At 43.6% G+C, this 20,664-nt stretch overlaps 7 protein-coding genes across 7 annotated transcripts; 3 read left to right on the top strand and 4 right to left on the bottom strand.

Moving 5' to 3' along the window:
• The first annotated feature begins 566 nt into the window (after positions 1 to 566).
• On the top strand, positions 567 to 4,078 carry BDB00DRAFT_812577 (uncharacterized protein). The gene is made up of 5 exons (XM_053122700.1): positions 567 to 909; positions 1,018 to 1,144; positions 1,269 to 1,850; positions 1,951 to 2,127; positions 2,196 to 4,078. Exons 1-5 carry the CDS (start codon positions 862 to 864, stop codon positions 3,611 to 3,613), a joined length of 2,352 nt encoding a protein of 783 aa, XP_052981861.1. The 5' UTR covers positions 567 to 861; the 3' UTR covers positions 3,614 to 4,078.
• A 46-nt stretch (positions 4,079 to 4,124) lies between these two features.
• On the top strand, positions 4,125 to 5,734 carry BDB00DRAFT_759711 (uncharacterized protein; the record flags this gene model as incomplete). Its single annotated transcript, XM_053119150.1, has 7 exons — positions 4,125 to 4,280; positions 4,379 to 4,433; positions 4,707 to 4,801; positions 4,892 to 4,945; positions 5,025 to 5,280; positions 5,358 to 5,385; positions 5,479 to 5,734. 7 exons carry the CDS (start codon positions 4,125 to 4,127, stop codon positions 5,732 to 5,734), a joined length of 900 nt encoding a protein of 299 aa, XP_052981860.1.
• Positions 5,735 to 6,103: 369 nt separating this feature from the next.
• Positions 6,104 to 6,892, bottom strand: BDB00DRAFT_870145 (CybS-domain-containing protein; the record flags this gene model as incomplete). Its single annotated transcript, XM_053126673.1, has 3 exons — positions 6,104 to 6,513; positions 6,605 to 6,724; positions 6,823 to 6,892. 3 exons carry the CDS (start codon positions 6,890 to 6,892, stop codon positions 6,104 to 6,106), a joined length of 600 nt encoding a protein of 199 aa, XP_052981859.1.
• A 185-nt stretch (positions 6,893 to 7,077) lies between these two features.
• Positions 7,078 to 8,050, top strand: BDB00DRAFT_759808 (DTW domain-containing protein; the record flags this gene model as incomplete). The annotated part of the gene is made up of 2 exons (XM_053119162.1): positions 7,078 to 7,418; positions 7,513 to 8,050. The coding sequence occupies 2 exons, from the start codon at positions 7,078 to 7,080 to the stop codon at positions 8,048 to 8,050; spliced, it is 879 nt and encodes a 292-aa protein (XP_052981858.1).
• Positions 8,051 to 8,379: 329 nt separating this feature from the next.
• On the bottom strand, positions 8,380 to 11,114 carry BDB00DRAFT_870143 (Aspartate/glutamate/uridylate kinase; the record flags this gene model as incomplete). The annotated part of the gene is made up of 3 exons (XM_053126672.1): positions 8,380 to 8,990; positions 9,080 to 10,841; positions 10,950 to 11,114. 3 exons carry the CDS (start codon positions 11,112 to 11,114, stop codon positions 8,380 to 8,382), a joined length of 2,538 nt encoding a protein of 845 aa, XP_052981857.1.
• A 1,140-nt stretch (positions 11,115 to 12,254) lies between these two features.
• Positions 12,255 to 13,603, bottom strand: BDB00DRAFT_812563 (uncharacterized protein). The gene is made up of 3 exons (XM_053122699.1): positions 13,472 to 13,603; positions 13,356 to 13,368; positions 12,255 to 13,201 (listed from the first exon to the last, which is right to left on the bottom strand). The coding sequence occupies exon 3, from the start codon at positions 13,155 to 13,157 to the stop codon at positions 12,393 to 12,395; it is 765 nt and encodes a 254-aa protein (XP_052981856.1). The 5' UTR covers positions 13,158 to 13,201; positions 13,356 to 13,368; positions 13,472 to 13,603; the 3' UTR covers positions 12,255 to 12,392.
• Positions 13,604 to 17,081: 3,478 nt separating this feature from the next.
• Positions 17,082 to 18,001, bottom strand: BDB00DRAFT_812559 (uncharacterized protein). The gene has a single exon (XM_053122698.1). It carries the CDS (start codon positions 17,975 to 17,977, stop codon positions 17,141 to 17,143), a length of 837 nt encoding a protein of 278 aa, XP_052981855.1. The 5' UTR covers positions 17,978 to 18,001; the 3' UTR covers positions 17,082 to 17,140.
• Positions 18,002 to 20,664: the final 2,663 nt, after the last annotated feature.

Raw genomic sequence — 20,664 nt, 5'->3', positions numbered from 1 at the left:
GCAGTTGAGTATATGGGTCTATATCCTATATGTGTGCCGTACCTACACGCCACAAGTGGTTGGGAAGCTCTGATTGAGTAGATGATAATACAAGTGAAGAGAAGTTTAACACGTGCATTTACAAAGGATATAGGAACGAAAGAATGAAGATGGTGTGTAGTGGTCTTTCGTCGTTGACTACTAGTTCATTGTCGATTGCTGGGATGGAAATGGATACATAAAAGAGACTTCGCATTGCTTAGCAACGATTTTGTGTGGCTGGTCAGCGAACTGAAAAGAACTTTCTACATTCTCTGCGTGTGGAACACCAATGGGTCCAAATAGTCTTGGCACCGCTACATAGGACAAATGGCCAGGTGCATCCTCTTGCAGCAATACCATATAGCAAAAAGCTTGAATGTAGAGCAACATGACCGTTGAAGTCCAGTGATATCACGCATAGTACTTTACTGGAATCTAAGGCAGATGCCGTGCGGGTCCCCTGCTTCTTTTTTTTTTGCATGAACTGCTTAAAAATCCAGTAAAACCACGTGCGACGTGTACTCCGACATAATCACCAACCTCACGCACCTCTCTCTTCAAGACACACCCCCCTCTTCCTCCTCGTTACTCTTTTAGCAACCTTTTTCAATTCGTGAATTGACTCCTTATAATTGCATGGCCAGTACCAACACATCATCCGGTATTGCTTCAATTTGGACGGGCGAACCAACGTAAAAAAAATACGAGCATCTCTCATTCTTGTTCGTGTATATAGGCTCGTGGGAGACGTTACTTGACCCACAGGAAAAGGCATCTTATGTAGGATTCTTTCGAACGGCCGACACTGAATCCAAAGGTGTACTTCTCAAAGATGAAGCCATGGCTTTTTTCAAAAAGGCCAACGTTCCCAGCAACATTCTAAATGAGGCACGTAATATATATAACTTGTGCTTCGAAAACTGAACAAGAAGCGAACAAAGGGTTCAAAAGAACGGCGGTTAGCTAACAACAAAAAGAACAAATGATATAATGCAGATATGGGATGCTGCCGATGGTGACAAAAAAGGGTTTCTGACAGACCAAGAGTTCTGTATTGCACTCAAATTGATTGCTTGCGCACAACATGGTATTATTCCAGCAAGTCCTGTATTGAAGACATCAGGTAGGAGGGTGCTTTTTTTCTTTTGTATGCTCATCCGTGGCGTGGACTAGAGAGAGCGAGAAGGGAAGAGGGGGGTTGGGGGGATGCTTCCAGATATTGACAGATGAATTCCAATCTTCTTTAGTACCGTTACCTCAACTTGACGGCGTGCCAGTGCAAACACCACCTCCTGTACTCAACACCAACCGCCCTACACCGGCAAGCCCAAACTTACAAGCCAACAACAGTGGCAACGATGCAATTCTACCCGAAGAACGCAACAAGTACATTAACATTTTCCAGTCGTCGGGACAAGTAGACGGTATTTTGCAGGCAGACAAGGCGCGAGATATCTTTCTACATTCCAACTTGCCACCAGCAACATTACATCAAGTCTGGGCGTTGGCAGACACACGTAAATCGGGTACACTCAACCAAACCGAGTTTATCATTGCCATGCATTACATATCGCGCGTCATGACGGGCCATCCATTGCCTCCTACGTTACCAGCGCCCATTTATGCCGCCGCTGCATCGGGCCGTATGCTATCCCCTGTCATGGCGAACCGGTCGTCACCGACACTACATCGACAGGCTACGGGCGTATTCACAGGTCAACAATCACATCATCCCGGACGAAGCGAGAAGGATATTTCGCCCGATGAGTTTGTGAAATACAAAGGGTTTTTTGAAAAGTTGGATACGAACAAGTCGGGCAATATTTCTGGTACATGAATACTTTTGGGATGAACATGGATTGTGTGTGTGTATAAAAAGAGAAAAGGGTCTTGTTAGATATATTAATTGTGGGTCTCGTGACTCAATAGGTGCGGATGCAGTCGTCTTTTTCAGACATTCCAAGTTGCCTGAAGCGGATCTGGCGCGAATTTGGGATTTAGCAGATACACAGCAAGCGGGTCAATTGGACGTGCAACAGTTTGCAGTGGCTATGCACTTGATAAACCGAAGGATAGCAGGCGGGCAAATCCCCAGCGCACTTCCAGGTAAATATAAAAGGCTGTGATTATATGTCTTGTCGGCTAGTCCATTAGAGCTAACACTATGATTTCAGATAACGTATTCACACAACAACCCGCATTCGCAAATGCTGCAGCTGCACCTCAACAACCTGCTGTCGACTTATTGGATTTAGGATCAGACGCGAGCCAAGCACAGCAACAACCTCATCCACAGCAACCGGTAGCAACCGGCAGTACCATCGCAACACAACGATCCGACGTTGAAGCCAACTTGGCATCTGTCCGGGCAGAAACATTAGCACAAACTGACCGTAACAATCAACTGCGAACGCAACTCAATCATGAGAACGACGCCATTCGTGAGCTCGAACAAGCACTGGAGCGAGAGAAGGCTACGCTAGAATCCCTCAAACAAAATGCGCTAGAGGCTGAGCGTCAGCTGGCCCAGGCAAAGGAAAAGAAGGAAGGATTGACACAGGAACTGCAAATGTACAAGCAAGAAGCCAACCATTTCCAGCAACGTGGCGATAAAGCTCGGCACGAACTCCAACAGCAGCAACAACAGCAACAACAACCTTCCAACTCAAACACAGCTACATCAACGGACCAGCAACAACAACAACAACAGTCATCATCCGCTTCCTCCCCAGCACCTTCAAATGACTTTTTTACGTTATCCAGTGTACCTGCTAACGAGCTGTTTGCAAAAGTCCCAGAAACATCTCCTACAACGAGCCCACATTCTGCCGCCAGCCCTGCCCGCAGGACGTTTGATCCCTTTGCCGGGTTTAAAGAGAGCAACAGTAAATCAGCTACATCATCACCTACCGTGTCACTCAATAGACTCAAAGAAGATGCAGTGGCCAAACAACAAGCACGAGCTGGCACGCCCAATGTCGATATCAGTGCTATTGAAGCCAAATTCCCTGACCTATCCACTATGGAACAAAACTTCCAAACACCCGCTAGCACCGGTAATTCCGCTTCTGCTTCTGCTGCTGCTACTGCTGGTGGTTCCTCCACACCAATCCAATCCCACGCAACAGCAGGAACACCTTCAACGCCCAAGCAAACATTCGCATCACCATCACCTCGACAGCAACCCTCACAACCCTTTACTGCCTCACCTCGACAACCATTTGCCGCTTCTCCTCAGCTACAACAACAACAACCCAACCCGGCATTTTCACCATCACAAGCAAAGTCAGTAGCGAAATATGGATTTGATCTATCTGCTTTTGAAGGCGAATCTTCCACAGCTTCTACAACACCAACTGGACACAGCAATAATAATAGTAGTTCTGTCAAGGACGACCTCAACTCCTTATTTGGCAGTCCAAGTCCTGCCCAACAACAGCAACAACCTGGACCTGAAGCTTCCAAGAACAACAACAGCAGCAATTTTGATGATATATTTGGTGTACCATCATCCACTTCTTCATCACAACAGCCACAACAAAGGCAGCAACCAGAGAGAAAGCCAACGTTTGATGAGATGTTCTTCCCATAAAAAAACCATGTTATAATATACTTATCATGATCATTAATAACATAGCCTTGTACAGACGTATTACTTCCCTTTTCTCTTTCTTTTAATATTATCGCTAACTAGACTTGTTTAAATCCATCTATACACACCGGCATCATAAGTGTGCGGTTATGAATGGGTCATTCAAAAAGATGCTATTGTCCATCCGCACGCACGAAGAACATGCTCCTGACAAATTAATATATAGCAGGGCAAATCAATTACTTTCGAACGATATTCTATGCAAAAGATAGCTTGTACAGTATATTGGATAGAGATGTATCTAAGAGACCGTTATCAGTGTTACTTTTAGACGAGATACCACTATGTAGTACAACTACAGCTTACATAATTATGATTGGGAAAACCTCGCAATTTGCCGTGTCTGAGAGAGTGAGGAGCCCTGCTGACTTTATCAGTTGGATAAAAACCTTTGCAATCATGTGGTAACCCAATATGCGCATATCTTTAACCTTTTCTCTTTTTCCTAAAAATGACTTACAGTATCCCTACCATTGACTTTACAGATTTTTCTGACCGATCAGAGACGATTGCTCAAGAAATCTTCCAAGCATGCAAATCAACTGGCTTTTTCTATGTTGTCAATCATGGCATACCAAAGCAACAAGTGGATCGTGCTTTTGAACTTGTAAGGGAGGGCGGGGAAAGAACAGTTTTCTTTTACATGCGCCTTGTGCAGCAAAGGATGCATTGTTGATCTTTCTTTTGTTTATAATTTATTGACAGAGCAAAAGCTTCTATGATCTTTCGTATGAAGAAAAGTCCAAATACAAGGTCCAGAGTAACTTTCACGGATATTGGGGTCTCTACGTTCAGAGGTATGTATGCGCCGTAAACGAAATATATGTTTTCCCATACATAGAATGTTTAAGATGATAATATTTTCTATGCCACTAGATTGGATCCAGAAAATCAAAAACAAGGAGATCATAAAGAGTAATAAGGCATTCTCCCTTATAAACAATGTTTGACTCTAGTAGCGTATTTGCTTCTTCTGGCTCGACCATATGATAACCGACTACCACTCCTATTATTTTGTTTCGATGCTACAGAGCATATGATTTTCGTCCTTTTCGAAAAGGCGATCCTTTGAACTTGATGCCATCTATGTTTCTGGAAAACAAAGATGAAATCGAAACGTTTGCTAGAGTAAGTTAGCAATATATACATTTCACAGTGCTGATGATCACACCATGAAAAAACGTAGTCGACCTTATATATCTGTTTGTAAATCCGTAGACATGTCATGCTGCAGCAATGCAAATACTGGAAGCTTTTGCCATTGCTCTCAAGGTATACATGATAGTTTTGAAACGAAAACAAAAAGTGCAATCCAAGAGATGTTTTCTGTTACTGACATTACAATGACAAGATTCCAGAAGAAGAAGGAGGTCTTGGATGGTTCAGTGCTCGCCATCGCTATGATGTCCCATTATCGAACGAGCTACTGCGTTTCTTGAAATATCCAAAGGGAGCTGAAGCGACGTACAAGGATCCGGTGCGTACAGGTGCCCATACCGACTATGGTAGCATCACGCTCTTGTTCCAGAAAGATATCCCTGGTCTGGAAGTGCAAGCAAGTCGAACGGAATGGGTCTCGGCGCCTATTGTTAAAGATGCTATTTTGGGTTTGTATATAACAATTGAAAGAGGAACTCTTATTGGAGAACGAAATGATACTTATCTTCTATTTTTATTAACCAAGTCAATGTTGGAGGTGTTATGGAATATTGGTACGAAATGTTAGCGTTGGCTTACCGTCCAACATCTTCAGCAGGAGGTGTATGTCATTTTCTCTACCGATAACTAAATTGCTTTCATTTAAGGACCAACGGCTTGTTTAAATCGACGTTGCATCGTGTCGTTTTTCATCCCGAACACCAAACTCACGATCGTTATTCAATTGCATACTTTGTACAACCAGAAAAGGACGCATCCTTGGCTGCAGTACCAAGCTGTGTGATCCCCCAAACACGACCCGAGTTTGAAGACGTTATACACGGAAAGAAACCTGAATTAGCGATAGTGAATGATTATACGACTTGGCGATATGAGCAGTCGTATCGTCACAAGAAAAAGTAACAATGTGATGACTATAGTATGTAAGCTTGATAAATGATACCAACCTTCTTCAAGCGCTTATCTTCTTTAACTACCATGGTTGACAATATAGCAGCTGGTGTTCTTGATAAGCTAATCTGCTTCTTTTCAAATTCAGCATCTTATCATATCATGAATGAGAACGAACAAAGGGGGTGAACCGTTGAAAGCGGTAATAGCTTTACACATGTCATATTGCGTCGGCGTCTATGCTAGTTGTGTCTATTCTATCATCAAAACATATGCCATAATGAGAAGCACTTACGCATAAGTTTTAATTTTTAAAGAAGAATACAAATATGATGAAGATGATGAAGAGGTGTATATCTTTATATATATTCTAATTTATTTTTAAGCAGTCCAGCATCGCTGGATTAGTTCGGTCAATCCGATCTCATTGGTATTAAATTCAAAGCAACCCCACATCACCAGACCCGTCGTTCCCATCAATGCCCAATTGGCAGCCCGGTGCATGCGTGGATACTCGCGTTTCGGCACATAGTCGATGATACAAGATTCCATGCCGAGGTACAAGTGGAAAGGCAAGATGACACCTAATAAGCCATCACAGATTGGGTGGGCGCCATAGATAGCCTGTGTAGTGAAGAGTGGGATCAAACCAACGGCTCCTACACGTTCTAATGTCCAAAGATAGGCACCATGTTCATATCCGTTTTTGTCATTCGGTGCTGCTACCCCTTCTTTTTTGTTTTTGTTGTCACCCTCTTCTTCTTTTTTGACAATCGTATCTGCTGCTGGCTCTTTTCAAAAAGAATACATAAGTTTTCAAGTAATTAATGATAACAGTAGCTTTGAAGACTATAAATTATTGAGAGAGTTTTTCTTTTTTACCTTCTTTTGGTGGTGTGCCGAGTATCGGGTTAGAGATAGCTGCTGCTGCTTCGGTACCAGCGCCAGCGCTAGCAGGTGTGGAAGAGGAAGGGGAGGAGGCGTTATTATTTACAGTGGCCACTATGAATTCGAATTAAACTTCGTAATCAGAAAAAAAGAAATCCGTTTAAATGGTTTGACAGGTGTTTGATTATGTGAATCAAGTTTGGTGTAATTACATGGTCGGATGGCAAATGCTGTTCGTGGTCGATAAAGTCGTGGTGCGCGAGACAATAATCGTAGTGACATTATGATAGAGTATATATGTGTATGTTTATGCGTATAAAGACCCACACACTTTTCCCGGCAACCCCGGATTGGGAGTTTCTATATTCTAAGCCTCCCGACAACCACACACATGTATAATCTTGCATTGACAACTTTTTTTTTGCTGCGACACCTCCGCACATACCACCTCCACCCCTTTTTTTAGAATGAGTGACGCCCAGAAAGCAAAAGACCAAGAGCCAACAACAACAGACAGTGCCGAATCCGTAACAACCACAAAACAGACAAAACGATCGCTTCCCGAAAAAGACAGCAGCAATAACGGCAACGATAATGAACAAGTAGTAGAATCCAAACGACCTAAATCAGTATCACCATTTGACGATTTAAAGATTAGCGACGACAGTATACTTGACACCGTCCAAGGACGAACAAACTGCTCACAGTGCAACAAATCTGTGAAATATTTTTGTTACCGATGCTTTAATGTTGTCGGTATGGATCGGTCCGAGATTCCGTCGCTGAAGCTACCTGTACCTTTAAATGTGTACGTGTCCAGACATAAAAAGAAGAGTGTGAGAGCTATCATTGTAAACAGAAAATACTCATTCATCAAATGGTGGGGATTATCACTATAACAGGATTAAACATGAACTAGAACTCGACGGCAAGTCCACTGCCATCCACGCCGGCGTGATTGCCAAAAACGACGTAAACATATACAACTGGCAAAACATCCCAGAATTTCAACAACCCGAACGTAGTCTGCTCCTCTTCCCTGGACCGGATGCCAAACGACTTGACGAAATACCACGCGACTCATTCGATCGTATCACCGTCATTGACGGTACTTGGAAACAAGCAAGCAAGATTGCCAGAGAAACACCACAACTACAACGTATGCAAAAGGTCACGATTGCACCGCGCAAAACACATTTTTGGCGGTACCAGCAGAAGAGCGATGATCATTTGGCGACGATTGAGGCTATTTATTATTTATACCGCGAGTTTGCCGAAGCTTTTGAAGGCAGTTATGAGGATGGTCGGTATGATAATCTGTTGTTCTATTATCGGTTCTTTTATGATATGATCCAAGACAAGTATCGATGCCAGCAAGGTAGTAAAAAGTTTACTCAACGGCATCGTTCGGATTATATACAATATGATGGAAAGTCATAATAAATCATTCAGCTTCATCCGTCCTTACACGCACCACTTGCCACTTCTTCTTGACCTATTCTAACTGTTCACCCTGATTTCTCTCTTGTTCTCGCCCCCGAACCTTTTGTTTCTCCTGCAACTGTATATTCATTGTCCACTTAATTGCATGTTCTGGTTTTGTTGTAATACAAAGATTTAATAATCTGAACTTTTTTTGAAGGTTTCTATACAGAAAGAAGAAATGCAAAGGTTGTTGTTTGGAGTGGGAAACAGAAAGGTGTTACAAAAGATGTGGGTGCGGTGTACATGTATAATAATAGGTTTAGTGACGGCAGATGGATTTTTCTTTAGTTGAGAGGAATACCAGCATATTCATCAAAGCCCAAAGCCAAGTTCAAGTTCTGGACGGCCTGAGTAGCAGCACCCTTCAACAAGTTATCAATGGTAGTGGCGACAACCACACGCTTGCCATCAGGATGGACAGAGAATCCACCAACACGGACGAAATGCTTGCCAGAGTTATCACGAACATAAGGTTCACCAGATTCCAACACATGAACGAGCTTCTCGCCCTGATAGAATTCCTCAAACACGCTGCGGACATCGTTGCTGGTCATGGTCTTGTTCAACGGAACATTGACGGTCAATTGGATGCCCTGGAAAAACGAGGCAACGTGGGGGATAAAGTTGACGGGCTTGCCGAGTTGGTACGAGACTTCACGTTCGTGGATATGGTTGGTCATGGCGTAAGGTAAGAGATTGTCGTGCAACACCTTGGGATCGTTCTTGGGCGAGGGCTTGGTGCCAGCACCAGAGTACCCCGACACACCAAAGACGGTCGGTGCTGAGTATTGGTCGAAGAAGGGGAGCAATGGACGAAGTGACATTTGGGCGCCAGTGGCATAGCAGCCAGGGTTAGAAATACGTGTGGCACCGCCCAAGTTTTGACGGTTGAATTCTGACGTCGAAGAGAAAATGATGAGTCTTTTTTTTGATTATTTAAAGGTTTGGCTTTTCATTTCAAGGATGACGATGATGATAGCTTACCAGGAAGACCATAAGTCCAAGTGTTATCGAATCGGTAGTCGGCGCTCAAATCAACAAGTACCTTGTCGGACGACTTGCCTTCCTTGACATCAGCTTCTACCTGGTTGACAAAAGGTGCACAGACACCGTTGGGCAGAGCCAGCACCCAGGCATCGACTTGCTCTTGAGCCTTGAGATCTTCGGGCTTCAAGTTGACGTAGGTCAACGAGGACTTGGTGTATCCTTCCAAAGGCTTGCCTTCCAATTCACGCGAGCTGACGTGAGTGAGGTTGAGTTCGGGATGGTTGTTGATAATGTTGATCAATTCGCGACCGGTATAACCACGGGCACCAATCAAACCAACATTCTTGCGAGAAGCCGATGAAGAAGCAAATCCACGACGTTGTTGAGCGAAAGTTGAGAAAGATCGGGCGCCAGCAGGGGCTTTTGCGGAAGAGGTATGCTTGAAGCCATCCAAAGTCTGTTTAACGCTGTCCGAATCCTGGATACCGTAGAAGAACATGGTGCTACCATCTTGAGGGCTACGGAGCGAGCCATCAGCACGCTCGAAATGCCACGAGCGATCCAAGTTACCGTCCTCGGCCTTGGAACCGACACGCCAGGTCAACACATCAAAGTCCTTGCGGATGGTGTTCCACAAGTTCTCGGGAACATTGTTAAGCACAGCGGTTTTGCTAGCCAACAGCTTTTCCAGCACGGCAGGCTGGGAAGGATTCTCAGGATCCTTGGTAACAATGGCCAAGACCTGACCAGGCTCATCGGTGTAAAGCGTGACGTCCTTCTTTTGCAAGTCGCGCAAGTAGCTAGCAACAGACGCTTCGCCAGTCTTGACGACCTCATCCTCGGCTTCCATGATGCGACGGATCTTGTCGGGATCGACCTGGTCGAGTTTGTCAAACTTGAACAACTTGTGGCCACGGCGGATGAGCGTACCAGCACCCGAATCAGTAAACAATTCCTTGTGCAAATGGCCGGCCGAGATGATGGCGACGGACGAAGAGCGTGGCAATCCATCCAACAATTCCTTGCACTCACGGATCTTGAGCTTGGTACCATAACGAACCCACGATTCCTTCATCAAATCTTCATATTCTTCATCCAGGTTGATTGTATCGATCTTTTTGCCCGTCACGCCGTGGTAAAGACCGTTCTTTTCGTTCAAGAACACAATCTTGAGAGGTTCCAAGACCGTAGCCAATTCGGCGGCGGCGACATCGGCATTCACGTTCAAGATCTGGCCATCAGGCGTCTCTGCAAGCGAGGTCAAAATTGGCAACGCACCGGCGCGGATCGACGATTCGATAGCGTCCTTATTCACCGATGTGATTCTGCCAACGTACTGATACTTGGCCTTGTCCAAATATTCAGCCACAAAGACACCGCCAGGGATGGGACGCGCGCGTGTACCGTGGCGTTCCAACGCATCGACCAACTTCAAGTTTTCTGACATGAACACCTTGCGGGCAATTTCGAGTGTTTGTGGGTCGGTGATACGGATACCTTCATCGTATTGTGGCTCAACACCGGCATCTTCGAGCAATCGGTTCAATTGTGGACCTGCACCGTGAAGTACAATAGGGTAAAGACCCACACGGTTTAAAAACGTCAAGGCAGAGGCCAACGTTTCTAACTCGTCCGTCAAGACGGCACCACCGACTTTGATGACGGCAAACTTTTGGGATTCGACAGACGAAAAGTGGCGCAAGTATTGCTCGACTTCTTTGCGAGAGCCAATGTTGTACAGCAGTTTGACAATTGTCTCCTAATGATACCAATAAAAGAATGAAACGAATATAAGTCTTTTTTTGACATTCAAGGTCCAACAAGGCACCACAACACACACACACAAAGAACTAAGGTGTTTTTTTACCTTTTCAGCAGCGGCAGTGCTCAAGTCATTGCTGTATGCACGGCGTTGTTGGATATATCGAGGGGTCGTAGATAGAATGGATCTGGTAGCCAGGGTGTTTGTTGCTCTGGCAGCAGTAAGTCGGGTGGTAACAGGTGCCGAAACCTTTCGTGCAAAGGACAACATTGCTGTTCTATTATGTGTATATATGCTTATATAAGAAAAAAGAGAGGGAATGCCGCCACTGGTTTCGTCTAAACAATTAAAACCGCCTTGTTGTTTGTTCAATGAAAATTAAACCGGCAAAGAAGCTGGAATTAATGACAAGGGGAGAAGGGTGACAACAGGGAAGGAAAATAAGCGGGGCGGTTAGAAGAAAAGATCGGATTGTTTCCAAAAACGGATAATCGTGTGGCTTTTTCATCCACATGTAAAATTGACTCACTTGAATGTGAATGGGGGGCCAAGGGTGGGGCGGTTTCATATCTCATTTTTGGTGTCACCATAGCATTACCGAGTCCAGGTACATTAATGCACGATGCCAGAAATAAACTGCTGATTTATATGACCCTTGTTCCTCTTCTTTCGTCGCTGGAAATAATTTAAGCTTCATAAGCATCATCACCCTGTACCTGCAGGCAGTGAAAAGAGTATCAGCAGTATTACTTACCGGTTCGTATTTCGTATAGGACAGGAGCATGCATGGTAAAAACAGCCCTGGCTCAAATAATACTAAGAGATGCCTGTAATTGCTGATCTATCTCGTTTTAGATGTCTGGACTCTCTGAGTGACAGCGTGTATCTTTCCTACATACACTACTAATAGATCCACAATTTGTGCAGTGAGATCTATATCTTTTCAAATACAGCCACGAGCGGTCACCGCTTATAGTTACTAGTTCCTACAGCTATCGCGCATGATACTTGGACCGTGTCGGTCTTAAACATACCCTCACTTGTCGCAGTACATTAACACTCTATTTTATTCTTATAACATATAGCTGAGCGTTTACAGGTAATTGAAAACAAGGAAAAGTAGATTGTTGCCTTTCCCTTTGGTAAAACCCAAACAAGTAGGCGTGTTGTAGATGTGGCAAGAGATATGCGTGTTGAATGGTTGTTCGACGTGCTCGACGTACTTTGACGAGCGCCTGTCGAATCGCGTTTGCGATCGATGTGCACGGTAAGCATTGGATCGCTCAATTTAAGTCATATACATGTACAGTTCTGAAGGCTATTGGAGACACGGTATTACAAACGAGAAACCGAGCCAACGGGCGCAATTCTATGGCTTGCCAATTGCATGTTCCAACACGTTTTGTACTGCTTGGTTGTCACTGTGTCGAAGTTTATTAAATTATAATTTACAAAGATATAAATACATATACTGTTTTGTATGAAACCATCTTTGATGTGTAAATACAGTTCATGTAGAATACAACTTGTATCTACTCATTGCTGTGATCAGGCGTTGTTGTAGTGATGAGCCATCGGCTGCTGCTGCTGCCGAATAAGCGTGTTGTCATGTCTTGATCCAAAGGTCCAGTACCGAGTCGAGCACCACAAACAAGCATACAAAAGATTAAGGCCACCGAGGATTTCTACCAAGCACAGTTGGGCAATGTCGGCTGCTAAAGCGGATGGTTGGGGAGTGAAACCTCTGACTAATGCTATAACGGTGAGGACAATGGTGGGAACCAGAACTCCAACGAGATAAACCGATAGTGACCGGATCATGGGTTGTAGTTGTCGATATCCAACCCAAAGCTGTATGATGGCGCACAACACATAGGCCCAAATGCCGAACAATAAGAAATATTCGAGATTTTCGAGCGCCGCGAATGTATTCAGGTCGTGTGCCCACATCCCACCCCACACAGCGGTAATAATCACGTAGATAATCGTAAAGAAATAAGCAAAGTACGTAGGGAGAAGCTTGCGAAGATGGAATCGGCGACCAGAAGTAGGAACCGTGTTGATCTTGTCATCAGTTGTCGTTGTTGCGGAATTGGCGTTTTGCGGCTGTTGTTGAAGGCTGGCGGAGCTGATGATCGCTGTTCGACAAACATCGAAAAAAACACAGTAAAGGAAGGGAATATAGAGGTAATAAGTGCATTGGTACGCATAGGCTCCTTTAAAAAGGTTGATTGTTCCGTTAACAAGCGTTAAAAATAACGATTTGTTGATAAGACATAATGATCCAGCGAGAAATGTAAAGGTATAACGCATTGGATACTGTTGCGTTCGGATGCATTGGACCACAGAGCCGATTACTGCAATTGATCCAAGGAGGATGGGCGGAATGGAAACGCCATATATATGGGCATAGACGGAATTCATAATTTTGGGTAAAAAAAAGTTTAAAGAAGTAGACGGATCAAGAATGAGCTTTTATACCAATGTTTGATTTTTTTCAAACTCACTTACCGTGCTCAGCATTCTATGTGGAAATATTGTGTATCAACGTATCATTTTGCTCTGGATATTTAGCAGATGCGGTCTGTTCCCAAAATGTACCGCCAAAATGTATTTTCAATACGTACATATACACCAACGAATTACAGCAGAACTAGATTAGTCACGGGGGGTAGCAGGATAAGAATGACAACAGCTTACCCAGTTCATTGCCCGGAGCAAGGTAATTATGGGTTTCTACAGAATTTATAAACATCTTTACTCTCACTTTTATTTACTCATGTAGTCGACTGACGTTCTGTTTTCATGTGCCACATTGCCAAGGAAAACCAATAAGAATTCCTTACATTCGGTTCCGTAGCATCAACCTTTCAACCGCGCCAAAACTAAGTAGTGTGCTTCTTGTACTAGAGAATGCATTATGAGTATAACATAAACAATGATATCCAGTAAGAAGAGGAACAGCAGCAGCTAACAATTGTTCTAGCCGATGACGCTAATTGTGGGAAACAATCCTTCCATACCTAATTCGAATGTCACCTAATGCCATTATTTAAGAATCAGAACCTCGTATTACCATGAAAAAAAATTCTTCCATCATACATACAGTAACAGATCATATCTCCTTCAAGTTACACAGAAATGATGAGCTCATTTCAGTCGGTCATCGTCTCGTGTACTGTATCAAGTGGCTCTTGGGAAGGTACTGGTCTGATACTGCTGCGAGCCTTTTTGATTGATAAGTTGGTACATAATGAAATAGCACCTCATTGATCTCGGTGGATCTCGTACAGCTACCAAAGAGAACGAAACGCTATTAAAACTAGATGCTTTTTTGGTTAATGATGCAACACCTTCCGTGCTGATTCGCACTGGCTGCCATTTATGTCGATTCACTGATGTCGAGCGTGTGTATATGTCTTAAATCGCCCAGCGCATCAAGAGCTGCATAAGGCAACAGTTAGACAGGATAAAGTCAAAGGTCTTCAATGCTTGTTTCCGTTTCACACAACTTGTTGATATAATTGGAGTATTAACTCGTCACCGCAGAGCATGTAAGAAGCTTTGACGTCAATGCATACAATTGTCTGGATGTGAGCTATGGCAAAGAGCAGTTCGTACGTAACATCTGTTACATCAATGAGTCGCACAGTGCGTAGTAGTTATGACAAATTGTGCTCAGCCAATTGCTGAAACGGACGAGTTGAAACCACCACTGGGTTGGCCCAACCAAGCTTGCATTGGCGACTTCAAGATGCTTCATATTTCGCATGTATCGGTAGCATTTTGGGTCACCAAGTGCCAGATAACTTTTGTGATTAATGATGAGCTTTTCCAGATGGGGCATCCGTTCCCATATCGAACAAAAATTGCGATCACCGTATTCATATAGCGTGTATGCAAAGCAGGAAAGTCAGAATTCACGAAGCGTTTTTGGTTTGCGACTGTAGTGCTGATCGCTCGAAAGAATGGACAGCTATTTCAATCACCAGTGTTTTAATCGGTGGACAACAATTGAGCAATGCTACGAGCGAACTTGCAGTGTAGTGGATTTTAACAAAGATCAATGTAAGTAGCTGAGGCATTGTCGTCGCTGTCATCATCATTCTGTGTTCGAATGCTGAAGGCCAATCTGAAACGGTGATCTGGAGATTTTCAACAGGCGTAGCGTGTTGCGCTTTTTAAGCACACGTCGAGGGATTTGATTGATGCCTCGATGTTCTCCAGAAGCAATATAATACACTCCCAGTTCTCGTTGTCGTTCAGTCACTGTGCGGTATCCCTTAGTCACTAGTGTGTCATGGCTACTGTAAAGAATGTAATCGCAAATGAAGGACACCAACTTGGGGCACTAAGTCATTAGATCATCGGGTTGCAGGCAGTTTCGTTCCGAACCGTGTTGTAGTGGAACATTTGGCTCGAGACGAAATCGCGCACCAATAGACGTATCTTCATGCTGCATTGTTAGAGAGAGGCTACCAGGAAGCAAACTCTTCCTGATTATGTGTACTAACAAGGAGAAACTACAGTACCTTCTTTATTATTACCTGCTACGACCTCTCATATTCACTCTATGTGCTGCTGATCTACTGTTCCTTTTTGTGACTGTTACTTTTTGTGAAACTGACAAAGGGTCGAGGAGGAAGTAAACTTCTTGCTGTTGTATCAATTACGGCTGCCGTTGCTGCTGCAGCAGCAGCAGTAAATTCATCGTAATGTACTATGCGTGGAGCGTCCGTCATTTCAACTTCTTCCAGTCCTTCAGTATAAAATGCAAGGTAATAGTAGTTAGGTTCTCACATACTGTTGATAGAACGTTATGCAACACAGAAAAGACTAAAGCATAACTTATCTGTCACTGCTATCAGACGAAGAAGAACACGACGATAAAGTGTATCCGTCGTCGTGTAATGGCATTGGTCGTTGGCGCATTTTGGTTTTTTAAAAACAGATAGGCCACTTTTGTTTTAACTAATATTGCTGCTGCTGCTGTTGTTGCGATACTTTGCCGCCATTACTAAGGAAAGTAATACCATATGTCGACATCGACGACGATGATGATAATGATGATTGAGCAGGAACATGAGTATATGGGTTGGCTGTCGAGGATTTTCACCAGAATTAGACGTAGATAGACGTGGTCGTACATTATGCAGCAGTAGCCACAGAAACATTCTGTGGGCGTTTCATAGCGATGATGGTTTCTGTGGCTGATTATCAGGCCGGTAAATTATGCTTCGAGGAAGAGAATGCTAGCGATAAAAATGCTGACGTTAATCTACCAGCTACTTGAGCAAAGCTATTGCTAGCTTGCGTTGTCATGTTTCCAGCTTGATGTTGTTTGAACCCGCTTCTGACTTTGACCCAAAAGCGAGTTTTTCCCAATAAGGAGACAAGTACCATCGGGCGATTTGATTTCTTTTCGCACAAATCCATAGAAGTACATTGCGTCGTTGTCGTACATGACGGCACCAGAATCAGCATTGGGCAACATCATAGACCTCGTGTCGTTTTCTTTAATGAAACTCCTCCTTTGTATTGTTTCGCAAGAATTATTGACACTTTGTATTATCTTGGCGTGTTCTTTCTCAAAGGCCACAATATCGGGCAAGGATGCTTCCATTTTCGCTATCGTGTCTTCCATACGTGTTGCTTTTCATAAAAAAGACTTGATAAGTTCTCGGAACGATGGGATGATGTGGCGTATTAGTTTATTTATCTTTTTCTTCGTCCGAAGCGGACGCTGACGATAATAATGACGATATGCCGCTACTAAAACTACTGCTTCTGCTTCTGCTCTTGTTGCTGTCGGCAATGCTTGACATTTTTCTTCTTGTTCGCTGATGCTGCCACTCAAATGAGAAATAGATGTAGAAACAAAGAAAAAGGAAGGATAGAGGGGACTGCTCCCGTTGGAGAAAAGTGTGTGTTTGATGAAAAAACAAAATGTGTGCTACGTATAGCATGACGGTGCAATGTGTAACCATCATCTTGGAACCACCGCTCTGGAGTTATTCGTACACAAAAACGAAAATGGTGCACAGTTATGGAGTGGCACTTTTTTAAACAATCACTCTTACGAAGATTCGTACTGCAGCTTTACAGCACATGCGAAGAAAGAACGACAACAGCAATGGTAAATTTAAAAAAGGGACCAGAAGCAGTAAGTAGAGGTCGTATGCTTTTTTGTTTATTTCGGTAGAAATTTGATATCTCATACAATGAAACTCAAGTCAGCCGATACATTTGACTACATATAACTGCATACAGTATATACTTGCTATATGGCTACATTATCAATTCAACTTTTTTCTGTACGCGAAAGTATACCATCGCCCATATAAAATGTGGCGAGCAATCCAATTATCTTCGCACAATTCAAGAGGGATGCTGACAGGTCGATGTTCTTTGGCAGTTTGTAAGAACCATAGCATGACACGATTACGTTGTGTTTCATCTTGATGAGTCCATGACAGTTTTCCTCTTTCAAACGTTGCCCATCGGGCTAGTCTGAGTATTGCGTTGTCGGCAATTTTGTACACAAACTTTAACAGATCTTGGCCTGATTCTTGCTGTTCATTGTTGCTCAGCGGCGATGCTGCTGCTGCTTCTGCCAAGCTATTAATGGCTGCTAAGACATCAGAGAAAAAAATGCAGCGACTATGTGGATGCCACGGTCTTCTGATGAAGAGCTTTGGAAGGCTATGTTGTTGTCTTACATGCGGTGGAAAACAAGTTTTGCGATGCACTAAAGTTGTTGATGATGATTGCGGCGAGACCAAGGATGTTGGCAGCGTCGTCGTCGTCGTCTTTCTCTTCTTTTTAACGAGGGTGTTGCCTATGTTGCTGCTGTTATTGTAGTCTCTCTTACTACCACCGTTGGTCGATGGTAGAGGTTTGATTCCGAAGGCCTGTTGTATTCGCTGTAATGCATGGTCCTGACGTTGTTGATGCTTTATGATATCTGACATGATCTGTTCCATAGCTTCTGTTCCTCGTGTAATCATCATCAGCATATCCGGGACCGACAACTGTTGTTTCTTTTTATTGTCGTCACCGTCATGATACTCTTCTGCTATGCTGTCATAGTCAGCGCTACTGCTACTACTGCTGCTGGCGCTGTTGGATGGCATTGGGAAAGTGGGTAAAAGAGAAAGGAGGATTGTTTTTGTTGATGGATTGGATGCTTTGTACCACCTGCAACGTCATTCCTATAACCTTAACCAATGGTTGGTGCTTGGTATTCTTCAGATTGGCGCTGGTTTGAATATCAGCTTGGCCGAAGGTAATAAATACATGACGCCCAGTGATTTTCAGCTTGGCGCTGCCGTGCTTTATACATAACTCCTGTCACTTTCACTTTGACTTGAGCCACATGTGTTAAGCACCTTCGTTCAAGCTGATAACAAATACAGCGCCAATCTGGAAATTACCCAGCGCGAAATGGAAAATTTGTGTTATGCCAGGATGAAAGAAACCAAGCGCCAACCATCATATTATATGCAGAGGCATGCTTGATGCACACCCAAAAAATGGACCAGTTACACAAAAAAGTGGACCGGTCTGACAACAAAAAAGTGGACCGGTCGGACAACAAAAAAGTGGACCGGTCGGACAACAAAAAATCGACCACTTGGACCCGTTGCATGAAATCCTTTCACCTGCTTTTGCCGACACTCGCTTTGACACAATGAAAGTAACGAAGGAACAAGCACTTTGCATGTTTTATTACGAAGAGTATACGGAAGAGAATGTTGCAAGGCTTGAAAAGCGTCTAAACTAGATGGAAAATCCACACCTTGTTCGTCAATGCTGGCTGTCTCATCAACATTGACATTGTCTGCTTCGACCTCCCGTTCAACATCTTCGGCAGCGAGCAAACGATCGGTGCCGCCAACACTGTCTCTGTCTTCCTCCACCCCAAAGACATTGTCCTCACCAGAGTACGATAACGACGACCTACAGCAGCAACTACATACCATTCAACCATTCAACCATTCAACCATCCAACCATAAATCATCGTTCTTTGACAATAAGTACTGCGGCATTTCCGTAAACTTTGTTGGCAGCAGATGCGGTGGTGATTTCCAAGCGTAAACGTTTTTGCAACCCATTCCGGTACCATCGCTATGCCACCCGAGGTCGAAGTTGTACCGCAGAGCAAGAGTTTTCTAATCCGATGTTCAGTAAGTAGCAATGATTTAAATGATTATAATGACAGTTCTAACCTTATATAACAGTGTCAGCAGAAATATACAAGGATTTCTTGAACGACGTTTACATGCAAGATCATCCGCACAATGACGCCTACAGACGCGAAAAACTCACCATGCCAGATACCCAAGCAGCAGCATAAAAATACACTACCATATTCAACGACAAAAGCTCACTGTTCTTTGCCCGATGGTGCTCAAAGGGCAATCTTGATCTGTTACAAGCTGCGGTGGAAAGAAAGATGATTAAAGGGACCGACGGAAGCTGTTTTTCAATCCCTTGACATACCCCCTCTTGCCCAGTGGAGGTCCGTCATCGTGTATTGTACACCTTGGACCCAAAATTACATGGTAAGGTAACTACTGATATTGTGGAAGGAAATAGCCCATAAGCTTAATTTTTTTATAAATGGTGTCGCGAAAAGCATAAAACAGCACTTACCAAAGTATCAAGAGCATCTAAAGGAGATGAAAAAAACGGGCAGCACCATCATCGGCTATTGCCGTAAGTCATAGACAAGTGAAGATGAAGAAACCCGAATGCGCCTGTTACAGAAGATGGTCGACAAAATGAGAGCGAGGTCGTTGGTTGATAAAACATTTGTATCCCCTATTTTGCTGCTGGAGATGAGAGCAGCACAATGGATTTCCTCATGATATTTTATAAATCCAAACATCCATTGACATGTCAAGCTTACAGGATGTAGTTGGTACTACGCAGGGTAAGTAAAAGTTTGGGCTTGGCGCTTGGTTGCTTATAAATTGGCGTTGTTTTAAGGTGTTTATTATATTCGGCTCACGTCAAAGTGAAAGTGATGGGGCGCCATGCATAAAGCACCGGCAGCGCCAGGCTGAAAGTCCTACAAGGCGCCATGTATTCAAGACCTTCGGCCAAGCAGATACTCGAAGCGGCCAATCTGAAAGAAATCAAGCGCCAGCTACTGTATAAGAAAAAATTCAATACGTGCATAAAACCTGTTAAAGCTCATAAAAATCTTCACACGCTATTGAAAGCTGTTCGCAGCAAGGCTACCCTTTCGATCTACAACTAGAAGCAATAATTTGTGCGTAATGCAAGTGTCATGTTACTCCACAGTCACATCGTTTATTGACCGGTTTCTGTCGTGGTCGTCGTCATCAGCATATTCCACGCGGGATCTACTATATATAGACAAGTAAATAAAACGAGTTTATTAACGGTGCTGCTTGTTTACATGGATGCCTACCATGTTGTTTAATTAAGGTTCCATTTATCCAGCACTTTGTTAGTGGTTATTTCATCATACACTGGCATTTAAACAAAAGAACTATATTGAAAAAAGAACCATCGTCTTTTTCTTTACTTTTTGATAGTGACAGGCTATAGTATCTGTCTAGCCCTCCCGTACAGCTCCGCATACAGTAACATATGTTCTCTTTTGTATTACCTGCTACGACCGGTTGAAGCCGCTAAGCTAGTATTCTTTTTATCCTCCAGTGTACAGCGAAAAGGCTGCGTGCGCTGGAATGTGATGGAAGAACAGCAGGAGATACAACAGGATAGAGGCAGCAGTAGCGCTAGTGGTGGTAGTGTTAGTCATAGTGTTTGGGAGAGGCACTAATTTGT

The sequence above is a fragment of the Zychaea mexicana genome, assembly GCF_025766255.1.
Source record: "Zychaea mexicana strain RSA 1403 chromosome Unknown BDB00scaffold_19, whole genome shotgun sequence".
NCBI classification, from domain to species: Eukaryota; Fungi; Mucoromycota; class Mucoromycetes; order Mucorales; family Lichtheimiaceae; genus Zychaea; species Zychaea mexicana.
This window is presented reverse-complemented; position numbering and strand designations above follow the sequence as displayed.